Source organism: Drosophila eugracilis, unplaced genomic scaffold (genome assembly GCF_018153835.1).
Source record: "Drosophila eugracilis isolate 14026-0451.02 unplaced genomic scaffold, ASM1815383v1 contig_353, whole genome shotgun sequence".
NCBI classification, from domain to species: Eukaryota; Metazoa; Arthropoda; class Insecta; order Diptera; family Drosophilidae; genus Drosophila; species Drosophila eugracilis.
The window spans coordinates 153,250-178,171 of NW_024573209.1; the positions used below are offsets into that span (position 1 = coordinate 153,250).

At 37.7% G+C, this 24,922-nt stretch overlaps 2 protein-coding genes across 4 annotated transcripts; one reads left to right on the top strand and one right to left on the bottom strand.

The window, feature by feature from the left end:
• Positions 1 to 418: 418 nt before the first annotated feature.
• On the bottom strand, positions 419 to 24,537 carry LOC108110678 (transcription factor HNF-4 homolog). Of its 3 annotated transcripts, XM_017219800.2 has the most exons (7): positions 24,423 to 24,537; positions 20,252 to 20,420; positions 2,309 to 3,256; positions 2,108 to 2,245; positions 1,807 to 2,043; positions 1,080 to 1,745; positions 419 to 1,009 (listed from the first exon to the last, which is right to left on the bottom strand). In XM_017219800.2, the coding sequence occupies exons 2-7, from the start codon at positions 20,343 to 20,345 to the stop codon at positions 963 to 965; spliced, it is 2,130 nt and encodes a 709-aa protein (XP_017075289.2). In that variant the 5' UTR covers positions 20,346 to 20,420; positions 24,423 to 24,537; the 3' UTR covers positions 419 to 962. The 3 variants fall into 3 exon arrangements, with proteins under 3 accessions (XP_017075289.2, XP_017075288.2, XP_017075290.2); XM_017219799.2 differs by lacking the exons at positions 20,252 to 20,420; positions 24,423 to 24,537 and adding an exon at positions 13,329 to 14,256; XM_017219801.2 differs by lacking the exons at positions 20,252 to 20,420; positions 24,423 to 24,537 and adding an exon at positions 4,272 to 4,461.
• Positions 21,689 to 23,582, top strand: LOC108110679 (catalase). Its single transcript, XM_017219803.2, has 2 exons — positions 21,689 to 22,657; positions 22,769 to 23,582. Exons 1-2 carry the CDS (start codon positions 21,818 to 21,820, stop codon positions 23,447 to 23,449), a joined length of 1,521 nt encoding a protein of 506 aa, XP_017075292.1. The 5' UTR covers positions 21,689 to 21,817; the 3' UTR covers positions 23,450 to 23,582.
• Positions 24,538 to 24,922: the final 385 nt, after the last annotated feature.

The window sequence follows — 24,922 nt, forward strand, 5'->3', positions numbered from 1 at the left end:
AGTTTAAATGGGGACCACACACATCACCTAATAGAGCTTTTCTTGGTTTGGTGAATTTTGCAGTATCAAAATGGTTAAAATCTTAAAGTTCGGGATTCAAATAGAAAGTCAGCCGCTCCGAAGATCTGTAGATCGTTCGTGTGAATAAAATCTTTTAGAAGAGTGACAGCTAGTTTAAAAATGTTTAAAAAAAAAAAAAAAAATTATCTTATTATTCTCAGGGCATTCATATAATCGCCTTTAAAGGAATATATATACATCTATCTTAATAGTTCAAATTTAAGTTAAATATAACTATACATTTAAATTGTTATTTTTTTCAGCATATCTTATCTAGGGTAAAAATTAAACTGGTTTACGCAAAAGCCATAGCAATTAAAACACCGGGGGGAAATGATTTACGTTCACATTCTCCAGGTTTTTATTTTGATTTTGTGTTTATTCATTCAGCCATCTTAAAAATAGTTTGTATATTATACATACTCATATAAAAATAGTTCTTTGTTTAGCATTAAATATATATTACACTTTCAGCGCATAATCTAGACAACACCCTAACCTAAAACAATATATTGCATGGCCTATATGAATGATTTGTGATCCACGCACAAGTATAAGATAACCAAATAACCAACAAACTCAGTACATGCTAAATGGTGTATGTATATGTATATATATATATAGTTAAACTTCTTGAGCAAAATATGACTCCAAAAAATAGATTGCAACTGCGTTAAAGATTTAAAAATTAAGCAACAATTTCCAGAATACCTACTTAAGGACTAATAAAAAGTATCAAAATGGTTCAAGGCATAACAATTAAGTAAGTTCTTCATTTTCAATTTCATCTCTGTATAGCACTTGGTGGGGAGTACAGCAAGAGAGGGCCTGTATGTGTGTGTGGGGTGTGTGCTTAAAGGATGTTAAACTGCAATATAGATATTGCACCGATCATTATCCCTTTAGTAGCCAGTCTCTGGCTCCTGTTTCAGTGTCATCCGACAGGGTTCTAAAAAACGAAAACCAAAATATATTAGTATTGCAATATATATATATATTTGTTTCTCATTGGTACTCACCCATTCCATAACCACCGGATGCAGAGATCAACTCAGGAGCCCGGATCTTCAGAGGAGTGCGACGCAGCAGTTCCTCGGCGCTACTGCCCTCACTCCGGTTGTACTCGTTGAGGGTGATGTCGGCGGGGTTACGCAAAACCAAGCCGCCACCAACGCTAGACACTTCGACCGGCGAGGCGACTGCTCTTTGGTAGGGATGCATGCGCTGAGGGCTGTGCTGCGATGGCAACGGTCCTGACCGACTGCCGCTGTAGTGCTTGACGGGCATATCCAGGTAAGAGCTCTCCTGTTGTTGTTGTTGCTGGTGCGTCGTATGTTGCTGGTGCTGCTGTTGTGACTTGGGACTGTTGAGCGGAGGCGAGATCGCGGCCGGTGCAACGGATGCGGGTGCAGATGAAGAGGACGAGACGGCTGAAGCGGCCGCTGCTGCTGTGCTGGTCGCGTAAGCTCGGAAGGAATCATCCCCGTTGTTCGCCTCGATTAGAGCCTGGATGTGCTGCACCTCCAGGTCCAGAGTATGCGATCCCGGGCCACCAGTTGCGGCCAATGAGTCCAGTGAGGAGTTAACCTGACTGCCACCCTCCATGTTGCCAGCGTGAGTGGGACTATGGTAGTCATTCGACTGATTGGGTGGGGACAGCGGCAAAGGATTGTCCGCCAATTCTCCTGTTAAAAAAACAATTTATTATTCCAAAAGTTAAGTTTCAAAGTATTTTTATGTACGAACCTCCCAGCAGCATTTCCTGAAGCAATGAATCGATGTGGGCCACTCCAAAGATCTTAGCAAACTGGATCTGCTCGATCATCTGCCAGGTGATAGACTGCAAAACCGGCAGAATGAGCAGGATTTCACCAAAACGCCCGCGTGACTCGTATTGCCGGTCCGAAATGTAGTCCTCGAGATTATTGAGTATCTGATGCCGAAGCGATTTGATGCGATGCGGTTCATTTAAACCCTTGGCATCTGTAGATAAGTTATTAAAAGATTATTAGACGATTTACATGGTTGAACTTAAGGAAGAACTTACTGGGATCGAAGAAGACTAGGGCCTTGATACAGGCGAATTCAGTATCATCGATGCCCACATCCTTCATGACCGTCACCAATTCATCGATGATGCGGGCGCCAATACGTGAGATGTCCAAATTAGGTGACACCAAGGGATCTGTAATGAACATGTAAATGTTAAAATAACGTTTTTTGACTTAAGTAGATTTAGGAACATTACCTGGACAATGCCTGGTGATCACGCAGTTGTTGCTCAGCAGCAGGACATCCTTCAGATGCATCGATCGACGGGAAAGGCCGAGGAGCAGGTGTTCTCCGGCATGGGCTCTTAGCAGAGCAACTTGGTCGTCCAGCTGCAGCTCGTTGAAGGCCGGGATCTGCTTGGCCCACTCCACAAGTGTCAACAGTTGCTGCTTCATCGACTCACAGACATCGTTAATGCTGGCGAACTGCTTCGTGGAGAGGTCCTCGTTAATGTTCGGCTCCATGGCAGCTCCTGCCTTTGACTGGCGCGACTCATTTTCGGCCTTGACCAGTGAGATCACCGAAAGCCCGTTTCCTGGATCCGGGTCGTCGTTCGACGTTCGCCGACAACTGATCCGGTCCCGCTCATTCTGAACCGCCTCCTTCTTCATACCCGCTTTGAAGCACTTCCTCAGTCGGCAGTAGCGGCACTGGTTCCGCTTATCCTTATCCACCACACAGTTGCGCGAAAATCTGCAGGTGTACTGATGGTTCTTCCTCACACTTCTCCTGAAGAATCCTTTGCAACCGTCGCAACTGGAGGCACCGTAATGTTTCCCCGTCGCCCGATCTCCACAAATGGCGCATACCGTCGGCGATTGTTGTTGCTGCTGTTGGTGTTGCTGCTGCAATTGCTGCTGACTACTGCTGCTGCTGCCACTTCCGCTCAGGTTGTTGTTGGGCGAGTACATGCTATTGTTGTTGTTGCTGCCACTGCTGGCACTTCCGGCTCCTGCGCTGCCCGCATTTCCGCTTCCGTTTCCATTACAGAGCGCAAAGTTCTCGCTGCTCTGGTTGCTACTGTTGCTCAGTCCCAGACCCACGCCATTGGGGCTGAGGGCGTGGCCAATTGGACTGTGCGGCTGCGAGGCAGCCGGATAACCAGCGGCCAGGGCATCCGCGTGCATTATATGGCTTTCCGATTCTGCAAGAAAATAAAGGAGAAATTCGAAATTAATACAAGAATCAGTGAAACATATATGTACTTATTTATAAATTATAATACTACAGTTTTATTAATCTTTTTAAATTGTTTTTAAATATTAATTGTTTAGTTCATTTTGGTGCCTTGAAAAATCTCTCAAGACCGAAGACTTAAAAAGAAAAATTTTTAAAATACGGACATAAAGATTAATGAGTCATTATAATTATTAAGATGTAAATTTTAACCCTAAAGAACTGTTTTTTTCGATTTGTCGTGTGATTCGCTGAGAAAGTGTCCGGCTCATGCTGAGATCCACAGTTTTATGGCCTTAGGGGCTGGGCGAAGTTTTAGAAGCGGTTTGTGCCTACGCAAATTCCTCTCTACAGTTTTGTGTCTACTGGATACACTTTTTACAGCACTGACAATCTTTGCACTCAAATAGCAATTAAAATCTTTTATTGGCGGAAATTGTAAACAAATTGCTTCGTTTTATAGCATCACTTAAAAAAAATTTAAAATACGCTTATATAAATATTTTTTTTATTTACATTTTTTTAAATCATCCCTACAAATGCACGGTGTTTTCTTAATTGTTTAAGCTTTCGTCAGTCTAAAAATATTTAATTACGCTCTCAGAATTATAAATATATCAAAAGAAATATTTTTCTATACCGCGAGGTTGGATAGTTAAAATTAGGGTTTAGAAAGTCTTGCAAAACTTAAGTTTTATATTTAGGTTTGAAGATATTAAATGCAAGCTTTTCGAAATATTGAAAGTTTTTTCTGGAAGTAATTACATTTTTATATTTAAATTACTAATTTAGAGAGAATAACAATATCTCTGAAAGCCCAATTTAAAACTGATCGTTAAGCTTTTTTTTTTTGACCGCAGGTGTACAACGTACGATATACTCAGGGGTCATTAAGTTGAGGTTTTGTAAAAACTAGCTAAAAATCGCGCAATAGCCACAAACAAAAATTGCAAAAAATAAATAAATAAACAACAACAACAGACCGTCACTGGAGGCAGTGCGACTGGCGCTGCTATCCCGCCTGCGGCGACGTCGCCCCGCCTCTGCCGCCGCTGCTGCAACTACCACCCGCCCACCGCCCACTTTGCCACGCAACAGAATGTTACCAACAGCGACGCGATCGCGACTAGAAATTTTAACTCTACCGGACTTGCGCACCATTTTAATGCAACTGATTAATGAAAAAACACACGACTCGAAATTTTTCAGTCGCGTATCGTATGTTGTCCTCTGTGTATCTCTCTCGCTCTCTCTACGCCGCTGCACAGTGGGGTGATTTCAAATTGGTATGACAAATATTTTTCATTGAAATCCAATGAAACTTGAAGAGTAATTTAAGTGATTAAATTTTGGTCATACTATTAATTTAAATATACACTTGTTATTTTACAACCAAAGGTGTTTTGTCATTCGAAAGTCATTCTTTGTTCAAAAATTTAAAGATTTATTTTTAAAAACTTTAATTTCCCACCGTGCGTTTTCAGTGTGTGCGTTAATCGACGCTTAAATCAATTCAACTGTGTTTGCATATCTCGCTCTTTCTCTCTGTCCCTCTCCGAGGAGACCGCGAGACCCCAAAACCAGACTTGGGGCTCTCACAAATACAAAGGCACGCAGACGCAGAGATAGAAATTCATTTGGTGGACAAAACAACAACAATACAAACACTAACAACGACATCGGCCAAACGAATAAACAAATAAATAAATAAAATGGGTAGAAAAAAAAGCCGGCTTTAATTTGGACATCGTTATGAGGGATCGTGTGAGAGAGCGTGTGAGTGCCTCTGGATGAAAATATCATTTGGGGAGATGGAGAAATGAGAGAAACTAGAAATACTAGTAAAACGTAGAAAGGGAAGAGGCGGTAAGTAGTAGTTACCTTTAATAAAAACAATAAAAGTGCTAGTACAGTGGGTGACACAAAAGAAATAACAGATAATTACAAGCATCATAATAAATATAAAAAAAAACATATTTTTAATAAAAATTAGATACATAGATTAGATAGACATATTTCTGAATGTGTTTTTAAAGTCTTGAACTTTTATACTATTTTTACTAATAAATTCCTTGATTTTATTACATAACCTGATTTCTTTCTTAATTCGAAATTCAAATATTCTCCTATGGTACAACTTTAAAACGATTTTGATTTAAATTATTTGTCCTCATAAATATCTCTCAACAATCAATATGTATTACTATAATTATAATTTCAAGTTAGTCACAGTAGGAGTGTTCTCAAAGATTTTCCACTATATATCGTATTAGTTTCTAACTTCCCGGGAATTATTTTTAAGTTAATTGATTGGCAAACATTTACAATTTTAATAGACTCTTCATGATTGCACTCCAAACAGCAAATTACCTCGTTTGTTTACAGATTCTCAGACAGTTAATCACGGCACTCCGACAATTCCGATGGACACGTGATATGTGATATAGACAGACTTGGACTACACGTGAAATATATCCGCACCGCTTGAAAATCTAACTCGAAATAAGAGCAGTCACTGATCTAAGAGAAGTTTAAATAACACAAAAAGTTCTTATCTCTCTGTGTATGGGTGTACTGTTGTCGTTGTTGTTATTTTATCACGGTTTACTGTTGTTGTTTTAACAGCTTCGAAAGACACGCAAAAACAAAAACAAAAAAATACACTGAAACACCAACGAATAAAAAAGGTAAATAAAAAAGCATAATACTCGTTTTGCTATCATTTCGCGCATAAAACTTTCTCGCCCCACACTCCCTACCTCGCTTGCACACTGTTACCCATCTCGCTCGCACACTGGCCGGCTGGGGGGGAGCGAGAAACAGAAACAGGCCCCGGTGTAAGTTTTATATATAATTTTAGTCAAGTCATCGTTAGAGTACACTTTTTTCGAGCTTCGTCATCGTTAGTATTGCAAAAATGTTGTTGCCGCTTCTGATGCCCCAAAACTGAAGTGGCCAAATCGTAATCTGCGATTAGAAATTCCCGATTCGCTAAAATTTTTTAGTATTTCGAAGATTTCTTATGCGTGGTACCTTGCAAAAATAAGTACAAAAAAGAACAACGACTTTATGGTTCCTTGATAAAACGAATGAGCTGAAAAACAGCAATCAAGAGTATATGTACATAGATTTCACGTTTCCCGATAAGAAGAACTCGGCAAACAAGTGTAGCCACCTGAGAATCATATATAACGCCGTATTTTTATCTATATTAACATTTCAGTGTACTCGCCCGATATTTGTTTAATTAATATGCCGAACACAACGGCTGGTGACGAGCCCCCAAATACCCCCCAAAAAATAGCGTACATATATATATATGTATAAATAAATAGATCTAGAGAGCGTTTCCGAAATGCCTCTCATTTCGAGTATTTCTCGCCATGATTATAATTTTTGAATTGACCAATACGTCAGTACGCCTCTTTGCCTCTCATCTCTGCGAAGTATTTATTTATAACAAAATAATTTACGAAAATCAACAAACAATCAACGGAAATAAAACCATTGTAAAATATAATTCCCAAAATAAAAGGCCATTTTCGGGTCAGTTACTTTATTTTTATAAAAAATCTGTTTCTATATGAAACTTTTTCAAATTGTTTTTTATATTTTAGGTTTCTGCTTATTTCAGATTAAAATAATATGCATAGTATCTATTATAGATCTATTACGTATCCTCATATGATAATTCTGGCCAACACGAGTTGTATGAGAACTTTGCTCGAACTACGCAAAATTTGTATTTATTTTTGGACACAAAGTTGTTGTTTACCAAATTTATATATTATACATTTTAAAAACAGAAAATTATATAAGTTCAAGCAAATAGAGCTTCTAAAAACAACTTGTTTTTACTTTTTAGTTAATTTAAAATTGATATAAATTTCTTTAAACAATTTATTAAGGGACGTGTTCAAATTTATTTCCGGCGGCTTTTGCATGAATAAGAGCCTTTGTTTTGCATTAGTCAGCCATTAGTCAAAAAAAACAAAGAAATTTGATAAGAGTCGTGCAGTTTCCCAGATTGTAGAGTCTAAAATACTCTCGATTCGCATAAATACTACATACTATTTTAATGTTTCTCTGGCAGCAATCAGTATTTGATCATTATAAAATTTATGACGGAATTTTAAAGGACACATACCTCCGTTTTATCTTAAAAATTTTTGAATTATCAACTAAAGGCAACCTTAGTTTTTGTAATAGAAATTACATTAGCAAATCGTCGGCTCAACGTGATAAGGAATATATAGTTAGATCGGTAAAAATAGCTTTGATAATACCTAATAATTTCATTTTAACTGATTTGGGTTGAGCTCGGATTAGGGAAGTCAGCGAGAATCTAAAAAATCTTGAATACATGCACAGATTATTCAATATATATATATATATTAGATTGAGGAGAGCCATTTAGCAAAGACCTTAATTATTGTTTTGTTTCAGCGGGGCAATGCGAACGACTAGCATTAGCCCACATAAGTGTGTAATTTTGCTGAAACCCCTTAACCCCATCTGGCCGGCCGCTCACACACATTTATAGCCCCCAATCGAGCTTTACTATATATATATATATATACGTATATATTGCGGGACTCTTATCGTCGTCGCAGCGACGTCGGTAGAGACTCAATAACGTGCCTAATGGCAAAGCGAAGCTCCCAACGGCCGCTGATAGCGCACACACGGCGTATGATCAATTTAAAATCAACTAGCGAAATGGAAACACTGAAAATCGAAACCGAATCAGAATCAGAACGGCAACAATAGCTGCACTCACGGGGTGTCCACATGCGACAAGAGCAATTAGCAGAAATTGAAAATAAATCGAAGGCAGAAGGAGGGAAAAATTAAAAATGAATCAGCGAGATATCAGAAAGAGCTATTGTTGATATTTTTTATGCTTCCTAAAAGGTATAAAAAGTTTATACCAAATATGCTTAAATATTTAATAATGATAATATATAATATATATTATTTTTATAAAAATATCAATTTAAATATGATTATAATGATGAATATACATTTTAATAGAGCTTAAAGACTCTAATCATCGTTGAGTTCATATTTTCATTTAGTTTTAATGACTTCCTATACTTTCATCACACAATACAATGCATCTTAGGAACCCTTTCATTGTTATTTATTACGTAACGTAACTTGTTTAGTTCTTGTTTGAAAAATAATAAAAACCAGTTAATTCCCATAAATATCTCTGAATTCTAAGAGCTCTTACTAAACCTTTTCTGTTGTCTCATCATTAAAAACCACATTTTGATTTGTTTTTTCAGTTTAGATCGTTTAAATCAGAATTGCATGTCAGAGATCAAATTCAATAAATATGCGTAAGACGGACGCCGCAAAATATTGTCTAATTGTCAGGTAGATTTCCAGCTAATGTATAGGAGAGATATATATAAGATTATCAGTGACTTGCGCAGCTGCATGCACCCACCCACGATCTGAGCTCATGACAACGCCCAGAAATGATGCAACTTTGAAGGTTGTCTCTGCGCCATCCCTTTTACTGCGAGTATAATCAACGAACGGGGTGCCGAAAGTTCCTTGAACTTGCAAGATTTTAGTTCATTACGTTCGACTCTTAATTGCATTCGCAATTTCAGGGAAACAAATCAATTCCACTGCAATTGTCTTTGGCTCCTCCTGTAATTTAAGCTAATGATTTTGACCCAGCCACCAAAAGGTTGTGTTTAACATTTGCCAAAGTGCTATTAAGTCTCCGTGCATACACCATAACATACCACAACTATCGAATGGGCATTACCGGAAAGCCAAAAACCCAACTTGTAGCATTGCATAATGTTGTTGGGAAAACAGTAGGGAAAGTTTAGAGCCAGAGTTTGGTTGTGGCAAACACTTGTGGGTGGAAATATCTGTGAAATCACTGCAAATATTAAAGTTCCCAGCTCAAGCGCTGAGCTCATCTCCAGGAATGCCCATGGTGATCTTTATAGGATTGCATTCGCACCCAATTGCTAACTTAGGGAATGATTCCTTCTGCCCAACGGATGTTTACCCTGGACATTAAAAATATTAAACTTTCCATTGTTTGTGCGAAAATCCACAAGGTCTGATGAAAAGCTGTCGCTAGAGAGGGTAAATATTTGGCTATCAATGACAATACCGCACTGGGAAAACTTAACTCTACCTGGTATTTGTAATCTTTTTCTCCAGTGTACCAGTTAGTGGATTATAAAAGATGGAAATGCCCTTAGGCAGTTGCGAAATAGTTTGGAGATGTTTGCATGGTAAATAGGAAATACTGCCTGTGAGTTTTCCCGCCTAACAAATGCAATCATTGGTTTAAGTTGGGCTAGGTTAGGTTATTTATTCAAAAATCAAATGGAAAATCTAATGATCGTATTCACATATAGATAGTTCTCAGATTTCCTCACGTTGGCCTGATCCAATTAAATGCGACGGCGTCTCGTAAGATTCAACTTTTTTATTGGCATTATCATTATTTTTATGACTAATAATTGCGCTCATATTGTCTATAATTAAAATACTAAAAACGTCTCAATTAAATTGTTATTAACAAAAGAGCAAAGCGGCAGGCAGCAGACCAATCAAATAGCAAAAAACGACAGCTAAAACTATTGTATCTGAGTATCTGTGTATCTCTGTATCTCTGTATCTGTAGAGACCTGATGCTGAAAGTAAAACTTCTCGCCTGGTACTTAGAATCGAGTCAAGTGTAATTTCCATTAACTATGTTTGTTATGGTCGCCGTGTCCGTCTGGCCTCTTAATTGGGCGCTAACGTGTTTCAGATACATTTGTATCTCCAAATAGCAAATAGCCGACAGCAATTAAAGCAATCCTCGCCTTGAACTGCGTATCATGACATTTAGAACTTGACTGCTCTAAGCACTTGTCTAGTTCACCCAAATGGTTAGCTCTGAATTACTCGTCTTTGATTTTCTTTCTTTCTTTAGTTCGGGTATTTATCTTGATCATCTTCTAAAGATAGTCTTTGATTTTGGCCTTTTGTTAACATGAGACAGGTGCCGAGGACTGCTGGGCAATTGAATTACAATACTAATTAGCATAATCATCTTTCTGCCAGTGAAATGCTTAGTGCAAGTCACGGTGACTGGAGCAGTGACTAAAAGCGTGTGAAAGCAGTGATTAAAAATCCCCAAACGAAGTTTTTATTAGCACTTCACTGAATGGGATCTATTAAGCCGATAATTCAGACTGTCAGCATGACTGGATAAAAATTAAGCTTAGCCTAACCTACCCCAAAAAGTAGGATATCTTTTCAGAGGATTTTTCCAAAATAGCTATTTTAATTTCCAGCATTCTAGTAAGAGAAATGAATATCAATTTCTTGGTAACATCTTCTCGTTCTTTACTTTTAAAAGATACAATTTAACATAGAAATCACTTTAAAGAAAACACTCCTGAAAACTTCGTTTTAATCAACTAAAAACATGCGAGTTTTGGCTTATCTTTTCCAGTTTTTCGATTTCTAAAGTATCTGCACTCAATCCCCCTCTCTTTTTTTGACAATACTTATCAATAACAGGCGACTTCTGTCGATGTAAATCTCAAGTGGCATTTTCTTCTACCCACCGATATGCATATAGAACGGCTAGAATTTCCGGTTAGATCGCAGTCATTGCAGACCTAGTGATTAGTTCAATAAGGTAGCTGAATAATTGCAAGAAATTAAGTACAAATCGCACCTGTAGTTGAAGTTGTTTTTCTTGTCGAGGGGTTACCAAGTGCTCATCGCCCTTGATGGGTTGAGATCAAAGTAGTTACTACTTTTATATTAGTAATAAAGGTATCAGTGATTCTAATGATTTGGTTTTCAAATTGTTCGAATGACAAATTGATCATTAACCCAACCAGTCGTGTGAAAAAAAACTAAACCTAGGAACAAATTTGAGTTTGGCTGAGTGATTTTCGGTTGTTTCTATCTTTAGCTTGATAATCACATCACCGAAGTTGAAATAAACAAAAACATATATATATTTTATGTTTTTAATCGCATATTAAGGCACGCAATATAATCGCACATTTTTGTTCTAAACATAGAACAAAGCCAATTGCAATGATCGAAGAACGGAACACCCTTGACTGATTTTAGGTTAAGTTTTCACCCCTTTTGGTTGAAGAAAACTTATCACCAAGTTAATCCTATTAAAAGTTTCATATTAAACTACCCCTTTCTGGTGCATGTTAACAAGTCATAGCAATCCTTAATGGCTTATTCCATTTGCCTTTTAGCTGTTTGTGACTTTCTCCGTTTCTTGGCTTTGGATGGAATCTTATCGCCTTAGATGCACACGGCCAGAGAATCATAATCGCTGATAAGCATTGCAATAAAGTTGTTTTTTATGATACTGCTATATATATGTGTGTGATAATGGTCTCATGGGTGCCACGATAAATCCTCTACCCCCAATGAAAGGTTTGCACATGATGGTCTTTACTTATCTGATGCCAGATATAGCCAGAGATAATGCTCATATCGGAGTATGGGGCAACGAATTACAGTGCAATTGCTTGTTTAGCCCCCACAAATCGCAAATCGATGGGCACATGATGAGGAGAGATCTGGATGAATTTCATCGCCCGATTTGGCTGTGGATCGTTGGCGATGTTGTCATGAACGCAATTAAGTGTATCTTATCAGAGGCATTCAACTCTGGGAACGAAACACATTGGAGAAAGAGAATGTTTTCAGACTAACAGATACCTCCTAAAAGTTTTTTTTTTAACTTTATAATATAGATTAAGTAATAAGAGATATTTCAGCATTTTTTAAGTGCATTCTCTCTTAACTCTGTGAACGAAACGCATTGCAGGGAGATGGATAGTCCAGACTAACTGATACCCACTAAAAGCTATTTTTGCACCTATGGAATACAGATATAGTGATAAGGGATATTCCTTGAATCCTTCAAGTGCATCTTAATAGAGTCCTTCAACTCTGGGATCAAAGCATGTTGCAGGGGGATGACCTGTCCAGAATAACAGATACTCACTAATAGTCATCTTAAAACTATTTAACATAGAGAATATTTGGCAATGATTCCTTTCAGTGCCTTTAAACTCAGGAAACAAAGCGCACTGCAGAAGAGTACCCTCGTCCAGACTAACTGATACCCATTACCCATTAAAGTTTAGCGAACTATTTCGATATTTTATTTGTTCAGAGTACTTTCATTTCAATTTCAACCTTTGTAAACTTCCAAAGGTTTTCCATTAAATATCATCTTATCATGTTTTTAAGTTTTGCAGAAGAGCTTCTCAGCATGACTCGATGAATATTAAGATTAAGGGAATTTCCACAGATTCAAATTCAAATATAGGAGTGTTATCTATTAGTGTAGATAATCAGCTAAAACTGCGCATTTTAAATAAACAACCCCCAAAACATTTACCCCCATTGGTTTGAGATTACGTTTAATGGCATAAATCTGATTAATCTTTAAAGTTAATCAATTGAAGCTAAAAAAGAAGTGTATGGGAACCTAAAAACTATAGATTATTTTCGGCAATTTGATTTTTGATTGATTTATTTGAGTTTGGTATTAGTTTTCATATTTTAAAACTTAGAACAAGATTGATTAATGAGTGTCTTCTCACTTATTTCTGACATTTGAAAACAGAATAAATAATCTCCTGACACCTAGTTAAGAACTTAATTGCTACTTAAATTTAAAAGCTTATTTGAAGCTTTAAAGTGATTGATTTAGACGTCGAGTGAAATTATAGATTATAGTTTTAAATAGTTTTTATTTAGAATTCTCATATTTAATGTCTTTATAGCAAGATCTTTCGAGAATACTGCAAACCAATAAATAAAATCTAACTTACATTTTTTACATTTATTTTACATTTATTTTGAGGAACCTTCTTCTTTCTTATTAAAAGGTTACCCATCAAGTGATATCCCTTTTTAGTACTTCAAAATTGAGAAAGTGAAGTAAATGATAGTACTAAGTATCCTCATATTCGTAACCCAGAATAGTTTTAAGTCCCCTCTACGGACTCCCTACTCACCCATAATATGGAGAAGATTTTCTTCGAGAAGAAATGCATCGTCGTAGCTGGAATTCGTCAGATTCTCCGTTTTCATATTCAGCAAACTGGGCAGCATTGAGGCATACATTTAGATTGCTTTAATCTCTCCTGATAGTTGACGTGTTAAAATAATACAAATATATAAACGTATATATATATAAAACCGATCCGGTTGGTAGCAATGCTTTTCACAGAGTTTAGGAGACCGCGTCCCTAGTTCCTGATACGTAATATTGAAGATCGCCGGGTAAATATTTGAAAATCCTTCACACTCTTTGGCAAATTGAGTTTTTCACAAACGGTTGCTGCTTTTCTCGCTGCTGTTGCCGTTGTTGTTGTTGTTGTTGTTGTTGTTGGTTAACATTTTTTTTTGTACAATTCTCTCGCCCTTTTTTTGTGTTGTTTTTAAAGCCAGCTAAGGTGAGGGGCCAGAGACACACTTAAGTAAAGTTAAATATTTGCACAAATTAAAGCCGAAAACCGAAAACCGAAAATAGCTGAAGCGATGAAAGTTAAGGAGCGAGGGAAAACAGCGCACTGCCGCTAAGAATAAAGCCGAAGCGAACTGAACCGTCGGCAATTGGTTCGATACGATATATATATCTTATTAACATACGAAACGCATAAATAAATAAAGGTGATTTTTGGGCGGTAAGTTGAATCGATACTAAATATCACAGTCCTTTGGCGAATCCTTTTTTGTTTTTTGCAATATGCGTTTTCGGGTCAAAATAAAGGGTTTCTTTTGTTAAAAGCCGGTTAAATTTTAATTTCGATTTTGGGTAAAAAAGGGTTTGTGAGCCTGCGGCGCCTCTCGGCTGTCTGTATTATTACCGCCTAGTGCAAAACACTGACTAAACCTCAAATAATGTTCTCAACACGTACTAACTGTCTTAATATTATTTGTTGTAGATATAGAAGCCGACGGCCCCGACAGCCCGACAGTACCAACGACGACGACGAAGCGACAACGAAAGCTTTGGGGATCGCTCGGCTGGCTAACTCGAAGCTGACCGAGAGCCCAACCAACGATCGTACAAAAAAAAAAAACTTTAATAAATATTATTACTATACTGGGCTATTCTGACTGTTGTTGCTGGCACTGTGATTAATATTATTGCAGGCAGCCGTAGTTGTTGCCATCGTCTTGGCAGAAATTGTTAACAATTCGGATCGGAACGTACGAATCGGCTTGGATCGGCTTCGCGGATCGCGTTCGATCGCCTCGAATCGGGGGCATGCGCAGACGGATTTTAGTCTTATCTAGACTAGATTAAGCGGATTTCCAAGCACACACATTGGCTGCCTCTATATAATTCAAATTGTTTAATGGCACATATAATAAAACCATATCTCTGCTTGCAGCTAGCTTTGTGTGTGTGTTTTTGAGCTTTCATTAAGTAAATAGTTTTTATTGCTTATTTTTCTCACAGTTTCGAAGATTAACAAAAGTTGGGCACTCCCAAAAATAAAAGTTCCTATTGGAGGAGATGGTAAGGTGGTAAGGTTGGTAAGGAAATTCGGATTTTTGACAATGAAACTTTTAAATCATTGCACTAAAAGTTGGTTTTTGATAAGTTTAAAAGGGTTTTTCCATCAATTTTTAAGGTTTAGTAATAAATGTTGTTCTTAAGATATCGAAAAAAGGTAACATAAAACATTACGTGTCCTTAACTTAGCCACTATTTAAGGCCCTTAAAAACCTGTTGCATAACAAAAATGCGTTTGCTTGGCATTTGCATGATGAAACAATGAATAAAATATATTAAGATAATTAGTATTTATTTTCTCTATTCAAGCAGAATCACATTTATCTTTTTTATGGAATTTAACACTTTCTTAAGTTAAATTAAATAAAAAATCTTTATGTATAAAATTCTCTAATATTTTTAATAGTTTTTTGGAAATTTAAGTGCTTACAAAAGTTAGCTTTCTGAAACTAACTAATAATCCAATTTAGCTTAAAATATTTATTAAAATTGCTCAAAATTTTTCTCACATTTCCATTAAAGAGAAAAAAACTAGTAAGTTATGGTCAAGAGTTTCCCATTTAATAACAACTTTTCACTCACTTTAATCTAAAATCTGATAAGAAGGTAGTCTTTGAATTCTCTTAAATTTGGTTCAACAGCTCAAGAGCTTTCTATTGCTAGGTAGAATGTGTTTCTCTATTGTTCTATTTGTAGATCACTTCACTTTCAGCTTGGCAAACAGGCAGTCTGGTATCTCGTAGTGGCTTATCAAACCCGGAGCTGCAGCCTCGACGCCTCAGACAGTAAGGAAGAGAAAGAGATAGAGAGGGAGAAAAATATATATAAAATATATATATATAAGACATTATAATAGGTCGTTGTTTCTGTTGTGATTTATGTATGCACTCTTGACTGATTCGATTAGTAAGCGCCTTAAGCTAAGCCGTTATCAGTGATATTCTGAAAAACAGTCGGAAAATTCCAAGTTTCCACAGACACTAGCTGAGCCATGGAAAACCCACAATGACAGTTAGCTCTTCAAATGATTTGTGTTGGTTTTTCGGTGTCGTTCTTCAGCGCCACTGATTGATACTTCTGATTCAATTGAATACAATTTGCTGTCATTCAACACCATCGCATGCACAATCGCAGTCAGCTGGTCGTCGTCGCCAGCCGCCGTACTTTATACGGCGGAATTTCTGTGACGAAACGGAGCTCCACGCCAGCCCCAGTTGCCCACTCATGGCGTTGCACTTTGCCTCATTCCATTCTATACCATTTCGTTTGGCGTCATCATCGGACATCAGCAACATTGGATTTGCGGAAACCTGATATCATTATGATCGCGACGATTTTGGTAGCAACAAAGGGAATGAACTGGCTAATTGCTTTACGCAGCGAATTTTTGATTAAATGTGAATGTTTGTGATACATAGATCAGGTTTTAAGAGACTATTTAAGATTATTTTGAAAACTTGTGTTTAGTAATCCTTGGATATTAATATCAAACCTACTAGCTTGAACTTCCTGGAAGTCTCTTTGGGACTCTACCCGATATATGGTTATCTTGGACTAAAACTATCCTAATTCACATTTTTGATAAAGCTAAACATATTTAAAAGCCCGATTTAACTTAACTAACAATGAAATAAAACAATTTTAAGTCACAACAAACTACTTTTTTCCTAGTTCATCATTTTTAGGATAGATGATCTGAGTTTATTATGACTTCCTTTCTGTATATATAAATCTTATTCTCACCAAAAGACCGATACCGTGGCCTCACTCCGACTTTGACGCAAAACATCATCTGGATGATCCCTCGAAATGGGGCTGGGAGATTGCATTAAGAGCAATTACAAAATATGTTTACGAAGCACCCATTTGTAATCTCCGTGGGAGTGACTGACTGTATGCAAGCCGAGCGAGTGATCAGGACATGACGCATATGTTTTCCACTGCAGAGACCAACTATTCGATCGAATGAATCACACAATCACACATGCAACAAAAGTTTGTCTCCACAAACAATCGGGAAACCGAATCCGAAGCCACCAACTCCGGCAGTTGCTATCCGAGAGATACATTTCCTGGGGTGTGGTGGTGATGAAAATAATGTACAATGTAGTAGCTAGCGTAAGGGAAAAACAGCAGTAAGAGTGGAAAACAACTTGGAAAGAGAGATAGAACTCAAAATAAAATGCATGTCATGTTCGAGCTGATGCCTGTCGCTTTTCCCGGCCGCCACATGTGGCGACCCTTGTTGGTTGGTTTTTTTTTATTTTATTTTTTTGCAATTTCCAAGGAATTATGAAAATTAGCCAAGCCAAGCCAAGCCAGGCTGGTATTCCCTCTTTTCACTTGCTCAAACTTCTGGTGCTTCGTTAAGTGAATTTTGTGCGAAACTTATTATTTTATTTGCATACATTTTTATAGAGAGACAACACACCGAAGAACCGAGCTCATGGCCTCCGTATCCATGGGATACACATGTGATTTGCATGTGCGGTTCGTCATCGGCTTCATGATCATGATCACTCGTTGTCGGCTGACTGCCACATCCATATATATTACATATATGAATGCAATGATGACGATGGCAATAATGACGATTATGGTATTCATAATGTTTGACTGCAATTTACTATTTACACTTCATTTAGCGGCGACAACTTTAAGTGAAATGTGTCCACATTGCCTGAGTGCTTTGCTCGCTTTCCTGTATCTCTCTCTATCTGTGTGAGATGCTCGCCCCAAGCAATTCTCCTGCGTGAAACCATAAGATATAATAAGCATCGCAATTGAATAAAGCAGCCCGCAGCTCTAGCTAATTGGAGAATTAGCTCAAGTGTGAGGATAGCCCCGGCCAAGTGGATTGTGTAAGGAGCGAATCTCGGGAATGGGTTCAGTGACGACTACTAAAGCTAAGTACTAGACTTAAAAGGCTTTTCCCTTAGCTCTATATGAAGGAAAATAAGTTTAGCATTTACAAACTGCATGGGTAAACAGTTCTTGTAATATGGAAAGACATGGTGATTTGGTAATTCTGCAAAGGCAATTATTTAAATTTATAAAAAATATGCAAGGTTGCAAAAAGATTTTCTTATGCTGAGCACCAACGTAAACAATTTAAACATTTTACTATGGTAAAAATATGGTGGAGGCTTGAAATGACATTCTTTATCTAGTAATATAAACTAAAAAAAAAAGGTATATTTATTAAAATATTTGCCTGTAATTTATATACATATATGAGTATTGGATAATCATCTTAAGAAACCCTCTTCTTAGCAATAGTTTTGCATTGACCGCCATCAAACAGAAAATAAACAATATGAATGAAATTTACTTATCTTCCAGTTATGTACTAACAGCAGCGGTCAATGCAATAGTACTTTAATTTCTTAATGAGTTTATTAAGAGTTTAATTAAAAAGTTTAAAAATAAGCTCAGTTTTAAAACATATTGTATGTATAACAAACAGTCACATTAACTTATCTACATACACTTAGAGCTGTAAACTCAATATATTTCTCTCCCTTACCCATGCATAAAGATCATTCTAACGAACACTATGTGTGTCCTGTTCGCACCACCAGCAGATGTCACCAATACATATAGCAATTAGGATAGGATAGAAAAGGATAAAGGAATAAAGAATACTTCGCTTTTGACCACAGAAGAGAGCAGCAGTTTCTCTCTCTTAAGACGCCTACAATATTAATATAGTTATAAATTTTAGTTCCTTTAGCTAAATGTTTAACCTTTTCAAAACTTCAACTTTTCATCTCCACCTCCAAGCATAAATTGTTCATAAAATGATTTACCCTAATAAGCTAAAAAGTTTTTAAAAATGTTTTCTTTATTTTAAAATAATATTTCAAGAAAGTACGTAAAACCAGTTATGTAGCTAAAGATTTCCTTAATTCTATCCATACACCTCACTATTATTTTGACAGCAACTGTACCGAACTATATCTGCCTGATTATTGCGAAACGTTTATAGACCTCAAGCAAAGTGACATATTTGTTTACTTTATATCAGAAGTGACGCAAGGCACTTCTTAGGCACTTATCTACCATGGAAATTAATGAATGTCTGTAGCGGATATCCATGAAAATAGGCATGAAGAAAAGATAGATTTTAGTGGGTTATTTCGTTGGCCAGTCTACCAAACCATCTAAGATAGCGGAAAACAGCTCTTTTTAATTATACCGCTTGACCCAAAAAGAAAAACGAATCCCGAAGAAAATAATACAAAAAAAAGGCCTCAATGAATCGAAGAACGACGGAGATTTGCGAAAGACGAGCCGTCGCCTCGGCGAATGCAAATCAATGGAGTTCGCGTCTGGGCGATAACCCCCATATCATATCAGCAGGGTGGGAGAGCCGTCCCTCGGTTTATATAGTATATACTATATATATATAGTAAATAGCAGGCCCCTGAACCTCTCCCATGCATAATACCGCTGAATTACAGGAGGCATAAGTAGCTACGAATTTGCCTTCAGCTGCGAGCAAACTAAAACAATAAAAATAAAGTTAAAGGTAAATGGACATCGACTAAGGTGACACCAGCCCCATTCAAAGCCTGAGCTAAAGCTATAGACGACAGTCAGGCCGATCGTCTCTATAAATATTCAACAAGTATGAGACTTGGTTGGGTTGTAAGCTATATATATATATGTATATGTATATACCTATATATAAGACAGAGTATTTAGTCGCATCGTGTGTTTGCCATTGCGCATATTTAACCCTTTGGGGTTAAGTTAAACATTACGATTACGTTTCACATCGCTTAAATTTGTGCGCGTTTCCTTTGTTTTTCCCAAGCCCAACTCGCTGGCATTCCCTCTCTCTCTCGCTTTTTTTTCCAATTGTAACTTTAATACCTTCGTTACCGGTTGCAGCAGTCACAGTTCTAGCAAATTTTCCTAATCAATAAACAAATTATAAACATTTATAATGATGACAGGCTTATCGGTAGGAAAGCGCTCTTATCAAGGCCATGGCGCTCTATTGATAATACCATCGCCTGCCTTTTGCGATTCGGACATGATTTTCCACACGTGGCACGTGTTCAGGATTGCCTTCGCATTGGTCTGAATAGAAAGGTTTTACTTTCTTAAGTCGTAAATATAATCGCAATGCTAACCCACTTATCAGAAACTGTTAAGAAGATGATTATTTATGATGTTATGGCTTCTGCCAATCATTACTTTTAGGAAGAATGTTCTTTCAATCTTTCAACCTGTCAAGGAAGTTTTATTATAATATCTGGAGAAGTTATTATCTCTGTCGATGCGGAAATCAGGCTAAAAAACATCGAAAACTTTTTAAATACTAAGCTTATACATTTTCATAATGGAGATTCCAGAAAATAGTAACTCCCATCCTCTTAAAGATATTAAAACACTTCTACTTACCAACATCTTGGAACTCCTGCTCCATTTCCTCCACCTTATTGACCTTCATCAGCTGCTGGCCATCCGTAACGCTCAGATCCTGCGGATGTTTCATATTATAAAGTTACTTTGTATTTACAGGTTTCCTCGAACAGATCCAATCACATAGTCATAAAGTAATGTCCGGCAACTGTAAGTGGAAAAGGCAATCAATAAGCTGTCGTATATCAATCTAATGATGGCTAAAACCCACAGAAACGCATGCCCAACACATTTAATTTTTAATGATGGCCCGCTAATCGAACTGAAGTATCGCCTGTAAATCTAGAAACTATATATAGTTGGGTGCTAGGTACACAATGTAGGTGTCAGCTCGACAGTCGAGTGCCCGACAACTAAACGCTTCACATTACACGGCCCCCCATCGGATATTTTTAGTAAGGGAGGAGTCATTTTTTACGATCCCATATCAGCCATATACCAGACACACCTGCTTATAAAGCAAATCTATATTATATACTCTTACACACCCGATCAAATATGAAAACTCTCTCAAAAACAAAAGAACAAACACAAAAACCCAAAAAAATACCCGAAATCATAATCTTCAATGCTTTATTGACTGGCCCAGGGGCAGATAAAAAACACTCATAGCGGCAAAAAAAAGAATTCACTGACTGCCGATAACGCTGAAACAGAATTTCTGATTATCAGACATTTATTGTTTCTTCTGGCCATTTGCCATTATGTATGAATTTGTTGTTCTCGGCCGACTTTTTGCGATTTTCACTCGAGTGCCAGAACAGCCGATAAGCCCCATGGGCTCTATGGGCTCTATCGACCTCCTGCTTTCCCCTCGTATCTCCCTTTCTCCCTAGAATTTCTCTGTTTCTTATCACTCTTATCGTGCTGCTACTGACGCAGACCCCCTCGTCTGCATTGTCAATTTGTCACCTTTGAACCCTTAGCTGACTGTCGCGAGCCGCATTAAAAGACGCCAAAAAAAAAGAAACAAAAACGGAATGCTATGGCTGGCAGAGCTAAGTATGTATCTACATTTCCGGGAAATAGGCGATAAACTTAGATACCTTAGAGAGCCTTGAGACTCCGAAATAATATAGTAATCTAAGTCTTAGTAATTAGGTAAAATAAATCTAGGGGAAGTAAGTTCTTTCCTGTGTGATTTCATTTAAATTAATATTGTTACTAAAGTATAAATAAGTTATTATTATTACTAGAACATAATTGACTATTTCATAAATGGGAATTTTTATAACATTTTCGTGATTATTTTAATAGGTTTTCCATTTTGAAAGCTTAAAGAAACATCAGAAACTTCAGCAATATCTTCTTTTTAGCCATAAATAAAGTTAATCTAATAATATACTTGTCATCTCTTCAAACTGTCTAGTTTATTTGTATCTTTAACACCTTCCCAAGTCTTCCTAGAATTAGACTTCATTCTTAGTTCACACATTTGTCGATCAGCATCAGTCACAACATCCTCGTTTGCTGTTCAAATCAAATTTGTGTGAAATATTTCTTTGAGTTACTGCTTTTGGTTTGTATTATTTGCAAAATTTCAAAATGTGTTCACGCGATGCGGCCACCAATCAATTGATCGACTATAAGAATAACGATTCCGAGGTGCAAAAGGAGATCACCACGTCCTTTGGCACTCCGGTGGGCGTTAAGGATGCCATACAAACGGTGGGACCAAGAGGCCCGGCTTTACTTCAAGACTTTCAGTTCCTTGACGAAATACAGCTCTTCGATTCGGAACGGATTCCCGAAAGGGTTGCCTACGCCAAGGGAGCTGGGGCCTTTGGCTATTTCGAGTGCACCCATGACATTTCCAAATTCTGTGCAGCCTCAATTTTCGACAGGGTCAAGAAACGTACTGCCATTGCCATGAGATTTTCGGTGGCCTGTGGGGAGGAGGGCTCAGCGGACACAGTTCGAGAAAATCGCGGATTTTCTGTAAAGTTCTATACCGATGATGGTATCTGGGACATTGTGGGTTGCAATATGCCCGTGTATTATGTTCGTGATCCCTCGTTGTTCCCCAGCCTGATCCATGCCCAGAAGCGTAACCCGCAAACCCATCTCCGGGATGCTGATATGTTCTGGGATTTCATGACCCTGCGTCCAGAGACATTGCATGCTCTGCTTATGTACTTCAGCGACAGGGGAACCCCCGATGGTTACCGCCACATGCACGGCTTCGGAGTGCACACCTATCGTATGATCAACGCAAGTCGGGAGACCCAGTATGTCAAATTCCACTTCAAGACGGATCAGGGCATCAAGAACCTAGATGCTCGACGATGTGAAGAGTTGATGTCCCACGATCCAGACTATGCCATCAGGGATCTATATAACTCGATCAAGAAAGGCAACTATCCCAGCTGGTCCATGTACATTCAGGTAGGAATTTATATGAATATTAGTTTCTTTCTTTAAATGATAATCAACCGATTATTTGGGGTAGTTATCTTAAAAAACATGAACTTAAAAGATATTTTTAAAAACCCACAGGTAATGCTCAACGAGGAGGCCAAAAAGTGCCGTTTCAACCCGTTCGATGCGACTAAGGTGTGGCCCCAGAAGGATTTCCCCCTGATACCAGTTGGCAAAATTGTCCTCGATCGAAATCCCACCAACTATTTCACGGAGGTAGAGCAGCTGGCCTTCAGTCCAGCCCATATGGTTCCCGGCATAGAACCATCGCCGGACAAGATGCTCCAGGGACGACTATTCGCCTATGGCGATTCGCAGCGCCATCGTTTGGGCGTCAACTACATGCAGATACCGGTTAATTGTCCTTATAGGGTTAATGTGAGGAACTACCAGCGTGATGGTCCTATGACGGTGACTGACAATCAGAACGGAGCCCCCAACTACTTCCCCAACTCTTTCTGTGGTCCCAAGGAAAGTTCTCGGGCTTTGGGCCTGCAAACCTGCTGTCCTTTGACCGGGGATGTCTATCGTTATATGAGCGGCGATACTGAGGACAATTTCAGTCAGGTCACCGACTTTTGGACCTATACTCTGGATAATTGCGGCAGGAAGCGACTAATCCGCAATTTATCCGAACATCTAACCGAAGCCAGCCAGTTCCTTCAGGAAAGGGCTGTAAAACTGTTCACCATGGTGCATTCTGATTTTGGTCGTCTAATGACTGAGGCCCTGAACACAGCCAGAATATCAAAATTTTAGAATTTGTCAAGATACTCTCCGGGATGTGGCGATGTTTTTGAAAATTATTGTGATGTAAATCATTTTTAGGATAACAGATGTCTGTTTTACTAAAAATGTGTCATGGCCAACGTGAAAGAATAGTAAATTCTAATTAACTTGTTTTTTGTTTTTAGTGTTTGTGTAAATTATAAAAAACAGGTTGTAAATTTCCATAAAGCTCTTATACTCAAACCATGTTAGGAAATCTTTCGAGTTTAATAGTCTCATTAACTTTAATAGGTTTATGTGGGGTTTACATTTTTTAAATACATTTTTCTAAACTTGGTGACCTTAAATATGAGAATATAAAGTGTTTACTTTTCAAAGGGAATCCATTAACTTGATTCTTGGATAAAAATGAAAATAAAATGAAAAAAAATTCAAAAAGGTTTTTACCTAAAACTTTCCCTGCATACTTTTAGGAGTTGACCTTGGCTACTGCAAAAATGATCATCGCTAATCTGGTTACCCAACTGATCTGTTGGCTGTGATTATCCAACCCGGATGATAATGCCCTTTCGGAGACCTCTCCTCATCGCCACCCATCGAGATCTGTCATTAGCTAGCCGCTCTGTTTACATGCTGCACACGTGCCCGGGCGTTTCTGTACTTGATTGAATTCACCCAAGTACAGTCCTTCATATTACTATCACGACTTATCACTAATTTCGTATTTATATTTCTTATTCATGTAAGAATAAATTAAATTATTAAATATTTTGATGATAAAATGTGAGATATTAATGATTCTTTCAACGAAGGGGTTGTGCTTTTAAGAATAGTTTTCTATAGTTATACCATTTTGTGACGTACTGTACCGAGCACCCTTGATATAAAACCGAAAAGCTTGTCCAACTCAAATGTTTAGCAAATAGTTAGAGGCGAATGTAGTGAATTGTTGGCAACTGGTTAAGCGACTTGAAGGCAATAACTAAGAACACAATAAACTTACTTAAAGCTCAATGGCCAGACGATGTTCTAACTATCTTAGTTGTTTTTGCAGTTGTAGTTGTTGTAGCTGGCTCAACTGCAGGGCTTTTATCAGCGAATGCTGTTTTTGTTGTCGTTGTTCTTTTTCGAGTTATTATTGTTGAGTTGACCGCATGAATGAAAGCGAATAGGAAAAAAAGGCAGACACACACTTGTTGATTTCTTTATGCGATTTCGTAGCTCGTTATAATTAACGTTTCTCCGCTTTTTTCCTTCTGTTATATGTGTATTTGTTGTTTTATTTTTGTTTTCTTTTTGGCACTACGACACGCTTCTCCGTTTTTTTTTGGCGGATTTTGTTTGGCTTTTGATTTTTTATTATTATTGCACTTGTTGCCGCCGCTGTGAAATTCATCTCGGGCGTATCTCTTTTTTCGTTATATTTTTAATGAGTGACTTTTTTCTTGCTGGCCAGTTGTATAACTGGCACACTGCATATTCATTTATATCAATCAAAGCGAA